We start from the raw sequence: 18,653 nt of genomic DNA on the forward strand, positions 1-18,653 counted from the left end.
GGAAGAATGGTTAGAAGGTGCTGTTGGGAATTGATCTTTCTGTCCTTGAGTTATAAGCTATTCCTACACAATGATACATTTAAAGGGGGGCAGCTGTTGATTGCTTTCAGTCTGAATAGAAATTGGGTTCCAGCTACAGCAAAAGCAGCCCAGATGCTAGGAAGACCTAGTAGTTGGGATAGGTAATTTTGTACAAACACAGTAGTGAAGATTTTAAAATAAAAGGGTAAAGAAACATCTTTCAAAAATAATTATAATTGCCTGAGGATGAAACAATGAACAAGGTGATCTCTCAAGGTTTCATCTAGACCTTTTTATGATCTAGTATAGTCCTTTTTTTTTCTTCTCAGTAATTCAAAGAAATTGGATGAAAGGAATTGCAATTATGTGCGCACACTCTTTTTCCACTTCCTTTGTTAAATTAGCCTGGACTACATATTAAATATTGTAATGGTATTTGAATATTGGATTTGTACATACTTCTATATATATTCTCAGTAAAAAGTAAAATAATGTTATTTATATGTAATTACTGTACTGATTTGCAGGATTTAAAGCATCTTCAGGATGCATTTTTGTCAGTAATTAAGCAATTGCTAATTGCAGTTATTATGCATTTCATTAGTAGATTAAAACTAGATTAAAAAATGTAAAAGTTTTGCTAAATTCTTAATTACTGAAGATTTTAACTATTTTCCTATGCTTGGAAATATTTCCAATATTTATTAGAAATTTAAGAGGATGATGAGATATTGAGGAAAATGAATTTCTTCATTAGTTCAACTTAGAAATGTTGTGGTAACTTGAAGTATTGTTTTAGAAGTTGGGAGAATTTCAGGCAATGACTTAAGGCAATTTCTTAGTTCTGGGAGGAATAGCATACGGAATGGAGGGGAACTTAAAGGTACATAGAAATTTTATTTTCCTGTAGTTATAGAAGTGATTATATGAAAACGTAACAACAGAAAAAAGAAATTCTGAATTAATGTAATATGTCAATATGTATTTTCAAACGCCATTTAAATACCCTGACAGATGAAGTAGTGCATGGCAATATGAAGAAAAACTTAGAATTCTAATATGCATTTTTATTATTCTGTTTGGCAGGTTATAAATAGGCTTAATATTGCCTAATGTGATTGTCAAATAATTTAGCGTAAAAATCTGATCTCTTATAAATGTTTTAATATGGTTATGTAATCTGTCTCACTGATTCTTGACGCCTTCATAGATCATATAACTTAGCTTCTAAGCGCTTCAGTCTACAACTTTCTATACGAAAATTAAAATAAAATAATAGTTTATTACATTTAAGATAAATTATCTTGCTCACATTTCTTATGCTTGGTGGCAGGCATGAAAACAAATTAGAAATGTTCAACTGACGTTCTGTTGATAAACTTTGTGAAAAAAAAGATCTTGTTAGTGAAGTTTTCTTGGGAATTGTGGCTTCCATCCAGCAAAAATATATTATATGCAGAGTTTTATAGTAATTTTGTTAAAATCTTATATTTTATCTTTAATAAAACAAAACCAAACAACTGTGAATGCTGTGTAATAGATTGATGTTGATGTTCCCTATGAGCTTTTTCATGAGTTTGAATGAAATCAAATCATGGCAGAAGGAATGAAGTATTGCTTATCATAAGGATGTCTGTTTTTACCCCAGAGAACTGGTGAATTCCAACAGAGAAATTCTGAAACTAATTTTCAGCATGATTGTGCAAAAGCAATAGCTTTAACAAATCATACAGATGTTTTCATTTTTCCATGACATCATATAAACAAAATGTGGAGTAATTCTGCAGTTTCTATGCATGTGCCGAGTACATAAAAAAGTAAAGTAGAAGACACCACAAATAAAATCCGTTAGGATTATGACTAGCAAATACATGAAGAATATGTGTAGGCTTTATAAAACTGTAAGTATTTTATTATTAAGTTGATCAACAGACTTTAGGAAAATCGTGAATCTTTAGGTAATGTAGTCCTTTTCATCCCTGTAAAGCCATTGGAAGTTGGCATTAAGAGCTGCTCAGTTGGAGTGGAATAGTACATCTATTTGAGCTGCCTTATCCATGTATAAGTGCTACCATATGGTCAGCATAACAAAATCAGATAATAGAGGAGCTCCTTTTGAAAAAATGCATTGTTACAGAAAACAAGTAATAATGCCTTATGGATAGTTTTGATAGTCAAAGTAACAGAAGTTAGTGATGATTTTGAAGTTTCCTGGCTGCTTATTGTTTTTGTGCAATCTAATGAAAACAATGTGTGTTCTAGGAAGCTAAATGGCTGCTGATCTTGAAAGAAACAAGGGAATATCTGTGTGTATTTATAATTAAATATATAAAAACATCATTGACATACGTAATGAACTTATGTTTTAAGTATTCCACCGTCATGGTCTGGTGTTGTATTTGTGATACAAGTTGCTACTGAATTAACTGTCTGCACTTCTTATTTTGCCTTGGTATTTTGAATGCAATAATAAAATCTACGGAAACTTCTATGATAGTGATCTTTCTTTATTACAATCATCTATCTGTGACACGTTTCTGTTTTATCACCTATTCAGTTAATAGTTTCAAATCTCTTTTATCAAGTGCTTTGCAAGCATTTGGTACAAAAGCACGTTTTGTCCTGCCTATTTAATTAAGGTGACTGTAAACAATTAAAAGCCAAACAGTATTTCACACAAGGACAGAGGTGATAATGGCTTAATTCCTGCTTGATCTTTCCTGTTCTTGCCTTGGCTACTTGGATTGACCTTATTCGCAATCTGATGAACTCCCTGTTGCACTCAGCCTTTTGGAAAGCTGCTCATGCCGTAGCTAGTCCTTGGGGGTCTATCTGGGAGACAACTGATCCACCGACCCATGTCAGGACTGGGTTTCTTACCTACTGAGCTTCTGATGGAGCTATGTACTACACCCACTGTAGATGAGGCCAGTGGAGCAGTCTGATTTTGCTTCTACTTCTTAAGCAGCATGCAGTTTGCAGTTGCTATATGAAAGACCAATTTTACACTAGTTGTTTACTAGTTGTTTACTATGAAATAGGCTTCCTGAAGCAATTACATATATTGATTCTTTCCTCACAGTGGAAGTAAATTTTCTAATTTGGATTTTTCTAAATCCATCAAATTGCCAAGTTTATTGGTACATTAAAGTCTGAATATCAAGTTCTCATGCAAAATTGCTTTTAAATATAGTAACAGCAGAAATATACGTACTATATATAATAGACTTTTTCTATTAATCTTTACATCAGGATTTTGCAGACATTTTAAAAGTCTATAAATAAAATTCTCAAGCCATTGATTTAGGTATGTTTCTATATAAGCTCGTACATGTTTTACGAAACAACAGCCTATAAAGTTGCATATCCAAGTGCAAAACAGAAATATTCCACTTGTTCAAAAGAAAATCTGTTTTGTTTTGCTTCCTAGCATGTTGTAATCAATTCTGTACTAGAACGATGTTTTCTATTTCAAAAGCTCTTTGTATAGCCATTAGTATTACTTAGTGCTTTTCTTGTAAGACTTGGAAATTATAATTCCTGTTCTACATGTGCTTGCTTTTTTTTCTTCAGCCCATTTGAGTGTTGCATGTAGTGCCTCCTTGCAGTAGCTCCAGGCAGCCCAGCCACAGATGGTTTTGATGCCACGTTACAGTCCCTTTCACCATGGGACAGCACAGTTGTTTAAAGCAATAATAATCCTATCAAGGGATTCAGCTCACAGAGCCCTTGTAACCATGTGAAATTCCTGCTTTTGTTTTTTTTTTTTTAAATTTTGTTTGTGTGTGCATGAAATGATGTGTTATTTTTTCTTTTGTAATAATAGACTAGATGCATAATTGTGATAACTGTCTGTTATCACAGTATGGAAGAAAAATTTTGTTTTGATTCAACTTTGACTTTTTTTTTCCTGAACATATAGTATAACTCCAGATATTTTAGATTTGATAGAAAATTTACTTGTAGGCATTGAACTAACTCAGGTAATATTTACTTTCGCTCAAATTTTATAGTCGTCTGCACTTCAAATTTTGTACTGTATTAAAATATACATGCTTTCCCAACTTCTTAACATTGTCAGTGTATCTGTTACTTTCCACTGAAGATTGTGTCATGTGATATTCATATATTTAGTTTTATAAGTTTCTCTGAGGATGGTATGCTACCAAAAGCAATATTCTGTCTCTGGTTTATAGCATGTTGCGTTGTATTTCTTTGTGATGGTACAGGCATAAAAAGGAGATATGAAATCTGAAGGATTAAATTTTAGGAAATATGAGATCACAGATTTCCCCCTTCTCTGTGTGTCTGTGGGTGGACTTTTTGTTTTCTGCCTCTGCCTAATGCTGTTTTAATAATTATTTGTTAATGTGACAAAGTATGTTTGACAGAATTTATAGCATGGCATTGTTTTTCATTTATATACAGGAATTGATTCCTGAATTCTATTACCTCCCAGAGATATTTGTCAACAGCAACAATTACAATCTAGGAGTGATGGATGATGGAACAGTTGTGTCTGACGTTGAACTTCCACCGTGGGCCAAAACCCCAGAAGAATTTGTTCGCATAAACAGACTGGTAAGATGACTCTTATATTTTCTGTCAAGTAGCATTTGTCTTGCAAGCTGTTTGAAGTACTCTAGATCTTTGTAACACACAAATACTTACAATTTACATAGAAGGTTATGAATGGAATAATTTCAAGGAATGGTGGATTTAAAGGTTTTGAGAAGAAAAAAAAAGCGTGTAGTATTGCTTGTTCTTTAGAACTAACCAAAAAAGTTTTGTGTGGTCTAAATGAGCAGGAGATCTTGTTATTTTTGTGTCAGTTCTTGTAGTTCTAAAAAGATAATAAAATAATTGCTCTACCTAAATCTTGAAAAAGCTTTTTAATCATGGACAGTTTTCACTCCAGTTACCTAAAAGTAATTTTAGATATTTTAATTTAGTATCCATTTAACTCTGAACACAAGTGAATGCTTTAGGAGAGAAGGCTGCATATTAAGTACGTTGTCACCTTTTCCCTTTCTTCCATAAAAATTATGTTTTACAAATAAAACTGAATTCCCTTCACTCACTTCTGAACTTGTTCTACTGTATTCTTCTCTGTTCTGGAAATTTCCTGTCTTCGCTGTGCTCTCTGAGCAGGATAATGACTTACAGAATATATATTACATTAGTATTGTTCGCATCTCAGCACATTCTCAGAGCTATTAAATGAAGTTCTTTCCTAAATGGGAGGACTCTGCATCAGTGGCACTCTAAAAATGAATTAGTTTTTTTAGTGAACATAGGGCTGGAGTTCTCATGTCGTAATCAGCTACTGGGAAAGAGAGAATTAAGGGTTGAAGATAGTTAGAAACTTTTCACAGGAAGCAGACCTTGACTTGATAATGCCCTGACATTCTCAAGCTAGAAAATGAGCACTGAAAATGGAGTGCTGAAAACATTGGAGCTGCTATTCATAAAAATGCAGAGTAGTCAGATCTGTACAAACCTGTGATTTATAAGTTAGCAAAGTCTTCTAAATGCACTTTTACTGGTGACATGATACCATGGTCTTCAGAGATATTGTTTGATCTATATTTATGTAGGCTCTTGAGCTTGATGACCTTAACATTTGTGGCAGTTGCAGGGTACACCATAATAATAACAAATTGTGTTAGGTGAATCTAGTGTTTGGCTTTGTGTAGAAGTATACGCAAGCTGTATTTAAGGGAGGTATAAAATATACTAACATAAAGCAGGACTACTTGGCAAACTGTGTTCAAACATAACTTACTGTTGTGCTGATAGGTAATCGGTTAGGGGGGTAGCCTGACACCCTTTTGAGTTTTGGTATGTGTTGGTGATTCAGAGTATTCTGAGAAATGAGAAGTTATGTATTCAGGCAGACTTGTCAAAGGCAGCCTTTGGCCTTGATCTCTCACCACTCTGTTGTTTCAGATTTTGCATAAAATATATTTCTCATTCAATTAATTACAGATCTGGCTTTCAACACAACGAATGCAAGTTATTCTCTATCTCCTGCTTCTTTCGAAGATTTTAGCTCTTAATTTTCTTTTTGTAATTGTTAGCCATGGTGCCAGGTTTTTCTCATTTACAGAGGGTACTTTTGTATTCTTTCTGACCTGCCTTTCCCTCAATCCTCTGTGACTTTCGAAAGCATTTGCTACTAGTGTCTGCCTTTCTTGTACCTCTCTCGTATCTCTCACTTGTGCTATATTGGCAAGGTGAAGTGCCTCGTTGCTGGAGCCAGGTATGTTTGATTATTACGGTTAAACTCGGGGCACAAAACGTAAAAGCCCTTTTAAGTCTTCTCTTAAAAAGTAATAAACTCAATCCATATTCTAAATGTAATTTTTTTCTTTTTTACGCAGTCTACATTAAGGGAGTCTTTATTTTTTTGAATCCTGAAAGAAGCAGTTCAGAAAATATTGTAAGGGAAGTGCTTGATATGTATCCACTATTTCATTTAAAGAGAAAGCAATCTGAGTCTGAAAACAGCAGTATGTTAACCATTGTATGTTTGAACGATGAAGGTTACAAGTACTTCAAATTACTATTTGCTAATTTTGCTCAGCATTACTTACAAAATTGGAAGATCCTATATAATATCTAAATGTAATTAATGTTTCCTTCTCAAATTTTTTTTCAAGTAGTTATTCATCAATGAATGTGACTTCTGAAAGTAGTGTAGTCAGAAAGACTGTTAGTAATCTGCTTGATGTCATGACTTCTGCTATGAAAAAAGTACCACTTGTCAAATGGCACATTGAAAGAACATAAAAGTAACTATAAATTGAAGTTTTCAGAATCAACTTTTTTTTTCAGGGAAATGGCATTTTTAAGCTCTACATAATTGGGCAAAATACAACTTTTTAAAAAAAATATGTTAATTTTGAAAGTGTGGAATAATTTACCGAGTGACAGTGTATTAACATGTATCAAACAACAACCTTTTTTGTGACACTGTATATCCTTGATACTGTTACTATAATTCAGATATCAACTTTTTGCCTGTCTGGTAGTATTAAATGTAAGCCTCAGTGCTACAATTAACTGCTTTTATGTGACAAACTCACCCTTACTCTGGTGGTGGCAGCCCTCTCAGTGGTGTTATGGGCAGTGCCCTTTACGATCTGCTGTTTTGGCAGTGGAGTAAATCTGAGAAAATCACATAGAAATATTAAATTGCTTCTTCTTTTTAATATTTAATGGAATGATGCTGTCATCATCAAATTTTGTTTTTAAGTAGAGTGGGAGTGTTTATGAGAAATGCTTGAAGTGTACTTTCTCAAATACTATATCAAGGACATGTGCTATACTGCAGCTTCAGCTGATTCATCCAGTTGATGTTCCTTACAGTTTCCTGGTTCGGACGAAGCTAGTGATCATTGTTTTGTAAGCACTCATTTTGTAAGCAATCACACAGGGATATTTTTTCCCTTTGCATTTCAGTTTACCTTTTTAAAGTCCACGGATCTTATGCAATGGTTGGAGCTCATGAAATGCATACTACTTTGATCTGTGACCTTTTTGTGGTGCTAATCGGGTTCCTGATATCGTTATACCTTGCTCATTAATCATATTTCCTGCAGCCCGTCAGACAGCCAGACAGCCCAAGCCCTGTTTGCAGCCTTGTGTTGGCAGGTTTCTGCTTTTCCAGATTATTACAGTGTGATACTTTGGCTTCTCATAACCAGACCCACATCAAGCTGTGTGCTACAATTAAAGTCAGATGGTCCTCAGGTTGAACAGGGATATACTGTTGCAGCTGTCTGTCTTTCTGGAGCAGACCAGCACAGGGAACAGATGACATGTAGGACAGTGCATAATAACAGCTTGTATGGTACTGGGTCAGTAGCAGGGGTCCGGAACATTAGTTGACAGGCTGATAGCTGATGTAAAACTGATTCTTAATCTAATATTAATTCTGTAAAGTGTATATTTTGGTTGAAAAAGGTCGTTGTGTATTTTCTGTGTTTGCTTTGGGAGAAAAGGCAGAATGGTGTATAATTAAAAGTGGTGTTTGATTGATGGAATGTCATGATGAGTTAAATGATAGCATTGGGATGCCATTCTTAGCAATACAAAGAAATGTAAAATGCATATACTGCTTGTACATATATTTGGTATTTTATATATATGATGGCACAGTATTTTACAATGCTGCTAATCAATGGCTATGAGAGGGATATTTTTCTCTGAGGCTACAGTTTGATGGAAAAGTAATGTTTTTTTTCTTAAATCAGTCTGAAAGCTTAATATATATATTTCTAATGCTCCAGATTATATTTAATGTCACAGAACAACCACTAAGATAACTGAAATTATTTTTCAATTTTCATAGATCTGATTTACAATAACTTTATTAATCTTTAATTGTATCATTATGCATATATTAGTAATAGGATTTACAGTGTTAGCTTAATAAAAGCTTTATAATAAATCAAATTAAATGATAATCCTTCTCCCTGCCTCCTACAAAACAAAACAGAAATATCCCAGATATATTGTACTACTGCATCTTTACTTTGTTGTTTCCAAGTGAATTATGATGTCTTCATGACATCAGTTATGAGCAGAGGGGAGGATGCTAGCTTGGTGTGGTATCTTAAAAAATAATAATGCAATAATTCTGAGAAACTTATAGGAAGGAGAAAGGTACACAGAGCAGGAAGGGCTAAAGAGGTAGTTGTTCAGGTGTTGCCTGGATATAGAAATATTTTATAAGAACTGTAGCAGCAGCTGATGCATTGTTACATTGGCCATTGATACGTCAGCCTGCCAGAATTTCTGAAGTCTTTTCTTAGCTTCAAAGTCTTAGAAGCTCCTCTTCAGAACATTTTTTTGATTTAGAAATTGAAATTCACCTGTTGCAGATGGTGATTTCTTCATTAAGCCTTGGTGGTAGAAATTTATTATGAATAACAGAGTGGGAATTCACAAAAAACAAGGAAAAGTCGTATACTTCCAGGGAGTTAGGAATTGATAAAATTCCAGATCAGGCAGTTAGGTTTGTTCTGAACATACAGGTGGTCTCTTCTGTCCTGTGTTTGAAGGGTGGATGTTTGAATATATAAGAATTAATTTCAAATTATTGATCAACGGATAACTAAATTTTGCTCAGCTTTGATGAGCTTCAGCTTTTTGAGAGTTAGATTGCTTCAATGATAATAGTGTTGAGGTTTGTCAAGACAGCTTTACACAATATATCTCAATTTAAATATTTTTAGTACTTTATTGCAGAGTTAGTCCTTCCATGATTAGTGGTTTATCCATTTTACTCAGTACTGGAGAAAATGCAACGCAAATCAGAAATGTGATGAAATTACTGTCATTTCGAAAGTTTTGAAATCCAGTTGTTACATAATTGAAAATGTGATGAGTGGAAGCTAGAATGCTTTCTGAAACAAATTAAATACTTAAATACATAAAGGTGCTATAAACAGAATTTGTCTTAGTACAGTAAGCAAAATGGAGAGGAGGGATAGGCCAGCCACTCACCCAAACACGGAGCAAAATGAATCACTATTAAGAATCCCCAGTTGGTAAGAAAGATCTACAGTCAGTGTTAGAGGGTCGTCGTTGATCAATATGGCACATTATTTCTATAGTGCAAACTATTCTACTTTATGCTAGAAAACAGGTGAGCACCAGCAATGTGCAGAACTGCAGTTTTGGTGTTCTCACTCTCTCTTATTCATGGGAAGTGAAATAATGAAAAAATGAAGTTGATTTCAAAATGTCATGCTACTTTCAGTCTATTAAATGTACCACTGTTAGTCAGATATATGTAATGAACCAGCAGCTGAGATGGTGCCTGCAACTTGAAATGTGCAGGACTTCAGCGATTCCTTATTTGCAATTTAGAATTTATGCAACACAATATCCTCTGAAAGGATATTTACGAACTCTACATGCGATTTAATTTGTTTAAATAATCAATTTCATAAATTTATAATAGAAAAAGTAGATTGGAAAGTAGTCTATAACTTCAGTCTTCCAGGCAAATATTTGTGTTTTTATGTCACATGCAGACATTTTGTGTGTGTGTGTTCATAATACACTTTAATTAAATGTATGTTTAACTGCAGCTGTTGACAATGCATCTTAAAACATTGTGCTGCATTTACTTCATCTTGCATCCAGGCTGTCTGTGTGGGAAAAATTTTTTGCAAGACCTTCTATCAGGTAGAATAAAGATTTACATTCATAGAAGCCTCAGAAAATGTGTTTTGTAATTCAGAAAGTTCTCAGAGCTACTGTTCTTTCTTGAAATTGTGGTGTGAGATGTCTAGACTGCTGGCATATAGGAATCAGTGTGTTTACAAATTTGATGTTATTTGACGCAGTTTTTTTCTCATGTATGAAAAGAAGGCAGTCCTGTAGTCCTGGAAAGTACTGTGAATCTACTTCATTGGCAGAAAGACTCTTAAACACATAAAGAAACAAATGGAGTGTAAATTTAAGCGTCATCCTTTCTTCAAACAATGCTTCTACAAATGGAGAGTGCAGTTCTACTCTATGACCAGTGTTCCCTTTAAGTTAGCCCACACCAACACTGCCCTACATCCATTTGTTTTGTACTTGCTCTTAGTAATGTATTTGCTTAATTACAGTAGTGTACCACTTACACACATTTATTACCGATCCAGCTATACAGTTACATGTGTAAAATAATTATAACATGTATTTGTCACTAAAGTATGTTCTGCACTTCCTAAAAGTACCTCTGTTCCCCTTTCATTGGTTGCAGGCCAGAATCAAGAAATACTGGATAATTCTAAGCAGTTTTTATTTAATTATGACATGTACAGATGTGATTATTATCATAGAAAGGAAGGGGAAGTAGATCCTGACTACGTGTTTTCAAATACCTTATTCAGTTCTCATTTAAGTCTAGAGTAACAGTAATAATGTCAGCAGAACAGCACATATGTAAAATCAGTGCAAGTTAAAAACTAATCTGCAGAGCATTCTAAATGAGAGAATAGAGGAATCATTCAGTATAAGGTCATTTTGAAAAGTAGAGAAATATTTCTAAAAAAAAAAATATGATATGCAAACTATTAAAAAATATTCTGAAAATCTGAGAATGATTGAAATGTACTAATTGTCTCTTTGTGCAATCATTATATTGACTCTGTGTGTAAAAGAATCAACTTTTGAGGACATACAGTCCTCATCTGGAGTACCGTGTCCAGTTCTGGGCTCCCCAGTACAAAAAAGACAGGGACCTCTTGGAAAGAGTCCAGTGGAGGGCCACAAAGATGGTGAAGGGCCTGGAGCATCTCCCCTGTGAAGAAAGGCTGAGTGAACTGACTCTATTTAGCCTTGAGAAAAGATGACTGAGAGAGGATCTAATCCAAGTTTATAAATACCTGAGGTGCAGGGGCCATAGTGGTGAGGCCTGCAGTCTGTCTGTCTTTGCTGTTATGGGGGGAAAAAAATAATTAAAGAAATAAGTGTCTTCCTCAGCCAGTCTTCATCATTCAATGTATGAAGTAATTCTAGCATAATACTCTCATGTTGAAATACGAAACAAAAGAAAATGCTTTAAAAATTGTTAAAATTACTTGATAATCATTATGACACTACATAATGATCTGTAACGCATCTGTGTGGGAGAAGTCTGAGACTTAAGAAGAGAAAAATTAAGTAGAATATCGAATGTTTTAACTGAGGAGATGGTAGTAAAAAGAGCTAGAAAGCACATAGAAGAGACAAAAGAAAGAAACATCAAGTAAAACTGTGGACATTCGAGATAATGATGAGATGGCTATTTTTTAATAGAGTAAGAAATTTTATTATAGCCAAGATAAATATTAAAACATACAGGAGACTGGTTTGTCGTTGTGAAAGATTACAGAAAGCCAAAGGACAATATTTCGAGCATATGCAGTTATTAAAAATATGAAAGAAAACTAAAGTGAGTAAATCTACTTGTTACATTTTCATTTATGTAACAATTGGATTTCAAAACTTTCGAAATGACATAGTAATTTCATCACATTTCTGATTTGCGTTGCATTTTCTCCACTACCGAGTAAAATGGATAAACCACTAATCATGGAAGGACTAACTGCAATAAAGTACTAAAAATACTTAAATTGAGATATATTGTGTAAAGCTATCTTGACAAACCTCAACACTATTATCATTGAAGCAATCTAACTCTCAAAAATAAAAAAAAGAAAAAAGTTGATTGGATGCAGTCTAGACAATTAAATTTGTTTTCAGCTTTCTGTTGTTTGATGTTGTAGAACTGGTGTTTAAAAGTGAGCCCATGAAGGACATTAAAGCTATTACTGTGTGAAATGAAGTGGCAGACAATTGTGTTGGTGCCATTGCCCCCATTTAACAGGTGTTCACTAAATCTGTCTGTCTTCTGTTTGTCTGCTTTCCTAATGCTTTGGCTGGGCACTTCCTGTAAATGGTGCTGTGAAGCTTGCTGTTGAAAGCACGTTAGAAATTTTTAAAAACATGGACAATTTGCATCATGAGCAAAATATAGGTGTGAGAGGAAAAAGGTTTGAAAGTGATGGAAATTCCTTCCTTGGTTTACGAGTTAAAAGTATTGACTGGAAGTTGCTATCAATAGAAATTCTGAAACTAGTTCCTTCTGCAAGGTGAAATAATAGCGGTCAGGATTTCCACACAGCAGAATGTACTGGTGAGAGGCTTTGTAGAATATGTTGTTGCATTTTTTTCAATGTTATCTGAAGTTTATTTGTAGACCATATGGGAAAATACGCTGGCAAATTTAAATTAGATGGACACTTCTTCTAAATAAAGTGTATATAAAAAGTCAGAATGTGGAGAAATTTCCGTTCCAGTACTGGAGAAGAAAGGGGGATTCTGTTAAAGTTAACTATGTGATGCTGTGGTGAAATAAGCCGAATTTGTGGCCCTCAGCTGATAGTGGGGGGGAGTCAAGAAAACAAGGCCATCTGTGCCCTATATGGAAGGATGCAGAAAAAAGTCATCTGAGGCTTTGCTTTTAGTGCTTTTATCTGACATGACTGCACTCTTTGCAAGCCTGGAATGAGGAAGAGTAATGGTGCTAAAAGCACCTGGAGAACGCTTACGACAAGGATATGAAGGCAGGAATAACTTGTATGGAGAAAGAGTTTATTCTTCCCAAAATAGAGGAAAATAAGAAGGGGTGCAACGAAAGCATACAAAATAATGAATAATACTGAGGAGAGGCATGAGGAAATAACATAATTTATATATAAGGATGTAAAGATTTTTCATAAAATGAAAAAGTAAAAGATGCTACAACGTAATACTTTCTGAAGAGCGTGCAATTACACTAGGAAGAGTAAGAATAGCATCAGGAACCAGAAAGAGACTACGAGTGTTTACATAAATGAAAGACTATCTAGCTTTTTAGACTACAAAACATGTAAGACAGGATCTTATGCTCAGTGGTTAAGACAGACTTTACAGGAATGTGTGAGGTTTTCATGAAAGAAACAATACTTCTCTCCTTGCTCCCATAAATAGAAATACCTTTTTCTTAACTGTATCAAATAATGCTGAAGTTCTGTACAACAGATCTGCCTCTGCAGAAAGACATAGTTCCCAAACTGTTAGGGTTTACAGGACACGTGCCTAAGTGAAGTCCCCTTTGTCTTTTTCCTGTCCTTCAGCATGTTTCTCCACCTGTGCCTTCATTCAGGAAGTAATGTTTGTGAGACTACTTTACACGGAAATGAAGTAAAGAAGACTTTTTTTCCCCCGAACTTTCGTTATTACTTCAGTGATCTGATTTACAGTATTGCTGTACTGGCAGTTGTTTTAGCAGAAATATAACAGCAAGGCTAGCTGTGGTGTCATGCAAGTAGAAGCATTTGGAAATGGAAGCTTCTTTAACTATCTTCTCTGCGAAGGTAGATATCACAAGAAACTGCAGCCAGCAGCATGGGCTTACACAGCCGGGTGATTGCTAGTCAGCCATGTTTCTGGTACTTGTTTAACTACAGCAGCACTGTGCTCTGCAGGGGGTATCCCACTGCTGTTGGAGGAAGTGTAGTGTCAGGCTCGTGATGATTATGCACTTGTGCAAAAGCAGTGGGTGGAAACGGATGGAAAAGGTTGCTGCACTCCAGCCCATCTGCTCAACATCAGCCTCCTGCTAGATGTTCCTCACATCTGCCAGTTGTTACCCTTTAATTGGAGGTTCAGGTATAACTTTTTGGTTTAAGGAGAGGCCAGTCTGTAGCCCATCAGTCAAGTTGGAGAATGTATTCAGCAAAACGAATGCAGGCTTTTGACAAACAAGTTCATGCTTACCTGAGTAATGAATGTACTGGCCAGACAGTAAGTTCCTTTGGTCAAGTGGTTGCTCCTGCCTTAAATAAATAAGGACTAGAAATGTCTTTTTTTCAGTGTTTTTTGTTGTTTTAATGTTTTTCTTTTCTTTCTTTCTTTCTTTTTTTTTCTTTTTCTTTTTTTTTTTAAAAAGTAATTTAAGACCTAAATCTCTTAGGCTGTAATTTCAACTCTCAGTCCGTATTAGTTAACGGGCTGCATATGCTAGCTGCTTTGTACTGTTTTAAGTACTTGCTACTCTGTTGAACTGCATGAGAAAAGTTTGCTAGTTATATAGTAATCTACAGAACCAATTGCAGTAAAAGGCCGGTTTTAATTTCCTTATTTCATTATTGCATAGCTACAAACACTATTTGCTCCACATTTCAATCCAATACAATGCTTTTGAAGCGCGGAAGTTTCCCTCTGTACTGGAAACACTGTAGTGGAAGCACTTTTTTGAGTAAAATTACTCACGTCTGTGCTTACCTGATCCTTTCCGTGTTAGTTGAAGTATTTGGAAAATATTTTAGCTGTCTAGCATGGTTCATTCGGACTTGAATGTGTTAGAGAAAACCCTCATTTGCTGGTGTCTGGAGCAGATCTGAGGAACAGCACCTTCTGGCAGAGGGGATTTTTAACGGCCAACAGAGGACAGGTGTATCTTCCATTAGTGCAGCTGCTTTGTAGGAGGATATTGTGCAGTGTCCCCACAGAAGGATAAAATTGAGGTAATTCTAAGAAGGCTCTAGAACCACGCTATCCTGGCTTATTTCTTTTAAGAAGTAGGTTTTTTTCCTCCATCTTAAATAAGTTTGAAAATGAATTTCCAACATAGTAATAATAATATGAAACCTATCTTTCCCCCAGGATTTTTTCTTTCCACTCTGAAGCTTATTTCCTCTTTGGATTTTATTTAGGTAGAATGGCGTTGTTAATAAAGAGCAACAGCTTGTAAAGTGAGATTAAAGAAATTTGCAATAGTAGCAATGTAATCAACATTCAAATAGGTGATAAGTGAACAAAATTCTGTACAGATGATTTACAAAGGAGATAATGCTTGTGAGATTTTTTTGTTTATTTCTGTCCAAATTGGCAGGATTTATTCTGCTTCTCTAGTTTGTTGTTTAGGAAGAAATGCTGGGTCTGATCCAAGTTAGTTGTTTTCAGTGGGAATTGAAATGGGCTTGTCAAAACATGATAGGTTCAGCAGCACGCAAGAAGTTTAGAGAGAGTCAATTACAAATATTAGGAGATCCAAGTACTTCAGTTTCCCAATGTGAACAATGAAAGTAATAGTGGAGCTTTCATTTATAACATCATTAATTTTAAGTAATTAAGAATATAGCATTCTATATTGCTTAAAAAAAAACAAAAAACAAAAAACAAAACAAAAAACAAAAAACAAAAAACAAGAACAAAACCCAGACCTCATGGGTTGGGGTTGGGGATGTTCCAGACAATATACCTAATATAAAATGGGGAGAAGTGTCCTGTTTCTAAAGATCTGTGAAAAAGTGTACATCAGAAGAGTCCACAGGGGCAGTAAAGCCCCTAATTGCTACTTATCTCTTCCCATCTGCTTTCCAAGGCAGAAAAAGAGCTTTGTAATGAGGATTAGGAAGGAAGACGGTGAAAACATGCCTCAAGAGTTGCTGGAGTGTTCTCTGCTTTTCATAGTAAATCACAGAACAATAAATAATCCTTCATATTTTCATAGGGCTATCTTATTATGGTCCAGTTAAGTTATTGAACTGTTCTTAACAGCACTACAAGCACATGAACTATCTGGACTTTGAATGTCTTCACTTTCAGTATTTTCCCTGAAGATTCATGCAAGCATATCATGCAGGTGCACTCTTGGACTGTATGTGGCAATTAAGCTAAGATTAAAATCCATTCCAAAGCTACGAGCAAAGCTGACATCCAGAGCCTCTTCTAAGCCTGGTTTTACTGCTAGTATGGACAAATCCAAGCCATTTTCAGGTTTTTAGCAGACTGTGTTCCTCTCTGGCTGTACTTATTTATTGAAGTCTGTTCCAGTTGCAGTTTGTCCTATATGCATTATTAGCTTAGAATTAATTCAGAGGAGAGCAGTTTTTGGATTAATTCCTTTGTCTTTGGGTTCCTCTCTCCCAGATACAGAGAGGTTTGTAACTTATTGTCATAACCACAGATGACCACTTAATGGAAAATTTCATTCTGTGTTGAGGTTTTTCCCATGGAGCATATCATCTAACCCAATTATGACCCATTTTTGGGCCCTCATACTCAGATTGTAGTAGTATGTTAACTTTTGTTGTTTTTCCTACCACTTTGATATTGTGGTGATGTGGAAGATAGCCACGAGATGCGCTGTGCACTAGAATGGTAAATTCCATGTGTTCAGGGTTCAATTTTATTTCTGGCATGTTTTATATTATAAGCTGTGATGACTTTGATTTGATTTGTATACCTCTCTGCTTCAGCATATATACAACATTATTCCTAATTAGGTCGATCTGGGGACAAGTAAGTTTGCTAGAAGATCATCTGATAACAGTGCTGGACAAGCCAGGTCTTGCTCTGGTCTGCCAGATGGCTCCCTCTGTTATATGTCAGTTTTTTCCCTTCTCTTACAAGCCCCAACGTTGGAGGAAATTAACAATTTTTTTTTTAATTGGTATTCCTTCAAGTGAGCCATGGACTTTCCTGGAGATGGAAACATGTCCACGATCTTACATTTTGACAGAAAGATTGTTTTCCTGCTTCTTTTATCATCATGTTTACGAAGTTGCGAGAAGCAGGAGTGTAAGTGAAGAAAAAATGTAACCAGAATAGTCTCCAGAACTTGTTGTCCACAAGCCATGTTAGTCCACAAGTTATGGATTGAAACAAAATACTGTACATTTGGAATTTCAAATCAAAGGTCATTTTCTGCAAGAAGTGTTGAGAAGGTTGTGGCAGATGAATAGTGAAGGAGGAGCTTGGTTCCAGAAATTAATTGGTATAAGCAGAGAAGTGGAGAATTTAACAGGAAGCTAATGAGAAAATAAGAAATCAATACAGTTGCCACCTATATTTCTGTTTTTTGGAGCTTCTTCTGTTTATGTACTTAAATGCAAAAATGGCAGATGCACAAGACGTTGACAAATCAAGGCAGCAGCCACCAGTCATTACGTAAGAGATCCTAATTCAGGAAGCTAAGAAGTAATCTTGTTGATATCTTAATGAAATCATAGGCTCACGTATTAGGTATTAAATTTGTAGTGAAAACTGCTCTCAGCTAGAAGGTTCAAAGAACTTCTTCAGTCTCCATGAACTCATCCAGAACTTAGCAAAACTGTGCATTTTTTTAAGTATGGGAAGTGCTAGTATTCCTGTTAAATTTTAACAAGCAAATTTTGGATATAAAATGTGTAATGATAGTGTAATGGGCTAGGATTTTATTCTGATTAAAAATCTTTTTTGTAATCTTACCACCAGAGTGATTCTGACAGGCTCTTACATGTCTTAAATGTGCTAGAAGTGATGAAAAATAAAGCATTATAGAAATAAGAATGTCTAACCATTCTGTCAAAATGTAGAACTTAATTTGTAGATGTCAGATGGTTTTATCATATAGTTAATACCATGCAAGTGCATTACTACTAAGATGAACATAGCCTCTTTTTCATTGTTCTTTAAAATTCCACTTTGGAAATATTAGAATTTGTAAAATTAGAGTGCTTTTTTTTTTTTTGGAATTTAGTTGTTTTTCTATAACAATATAAAAATCATAGGGGAATTCATCAACAGAAAGCATAACTGGAAGGCACGACTTCTTTAATATGCTGCTTGAGAACAGAACTTCCCTTTTCACTTCTCTGATCACTTCAAGCATGTTGGCTTTCTATTTCTCAAGCAGTGGGGTGTAAGCAAATTTCAGGAATTTTTAATGTTCTTGGAATAGGCTATACATTTGTGACCTGAGGATTAGTAGATAGAGGGTAATACCTCTTAATTTGAGGTCATGAATGCTTAGCAGTCATGTGCTGACCTTACAGTCATTACATGTTTGAATTCACATCATTCAGTTGTTTGCTTTGGTAGCTGAAGGGCCTTTCCACAAAGTCAGCAATGGGAAAACATTTTAAGAAAGTATTCTGGTTGTGAATTCCTTCAGAACTGATTCTACACTACCTACTACATTCTTTTTTTTTTTAAATGAGTTTAGAAATGAAATGCAGATGGTATTGAGAACTGTTATGTCTTTCAACTATCATGGTCCTTTTTTGTCTTTCTGTAGGTTTTATGCAGTAAGTTTATGAACTTAGAGTAGTTGTAAA

At 35.0% G+C, this 18,653-nt stretch overlaps 1 protein-coding gene across 4 annotated transcripts in view; it reads left to right on the forward strand.

Moving 5' to 3' along the window:
- LRBA (LPS responsive beige-like anchor protein) overlaps positions 1-18,653 on the forward strand; it is a 363,075-nt gene that overhangs the window by 266,346 nt on the left and 78,076 nt on the right. For all 4 annotated transcript variants that reach the window (XM_052690432.1, XM_052690429.1, XM_052690431.1 and 1 more), the window contains exon 47: positions 4,450-4,602. In XM_052690432.1, coding sequence (XP_052546392.1) covers positions 4,450-4,602 — 153 coding nt within the window. The remainder of the gene's footprint in view (positions 1-4,449; positions 4,603-18,653) is intronic.

The sequence above is a fragment of the Tympanuchus pallidicinctus genome, unplaced genomic scaffold (assembly GCF_026119805.1).
Source record: "Tympanuchus pallidicinctus isolate F22 unplaced genomic scaffold, pur_lepc_1.0 scaffold26, whole genome shotgun sequence".
Lineage (NCBI taxonomy): Eukaryota > Metazoa > Chordata > Aves > Galliformes > Phasianidae > Tympanuchus > Tympanuchus pallidicinctus.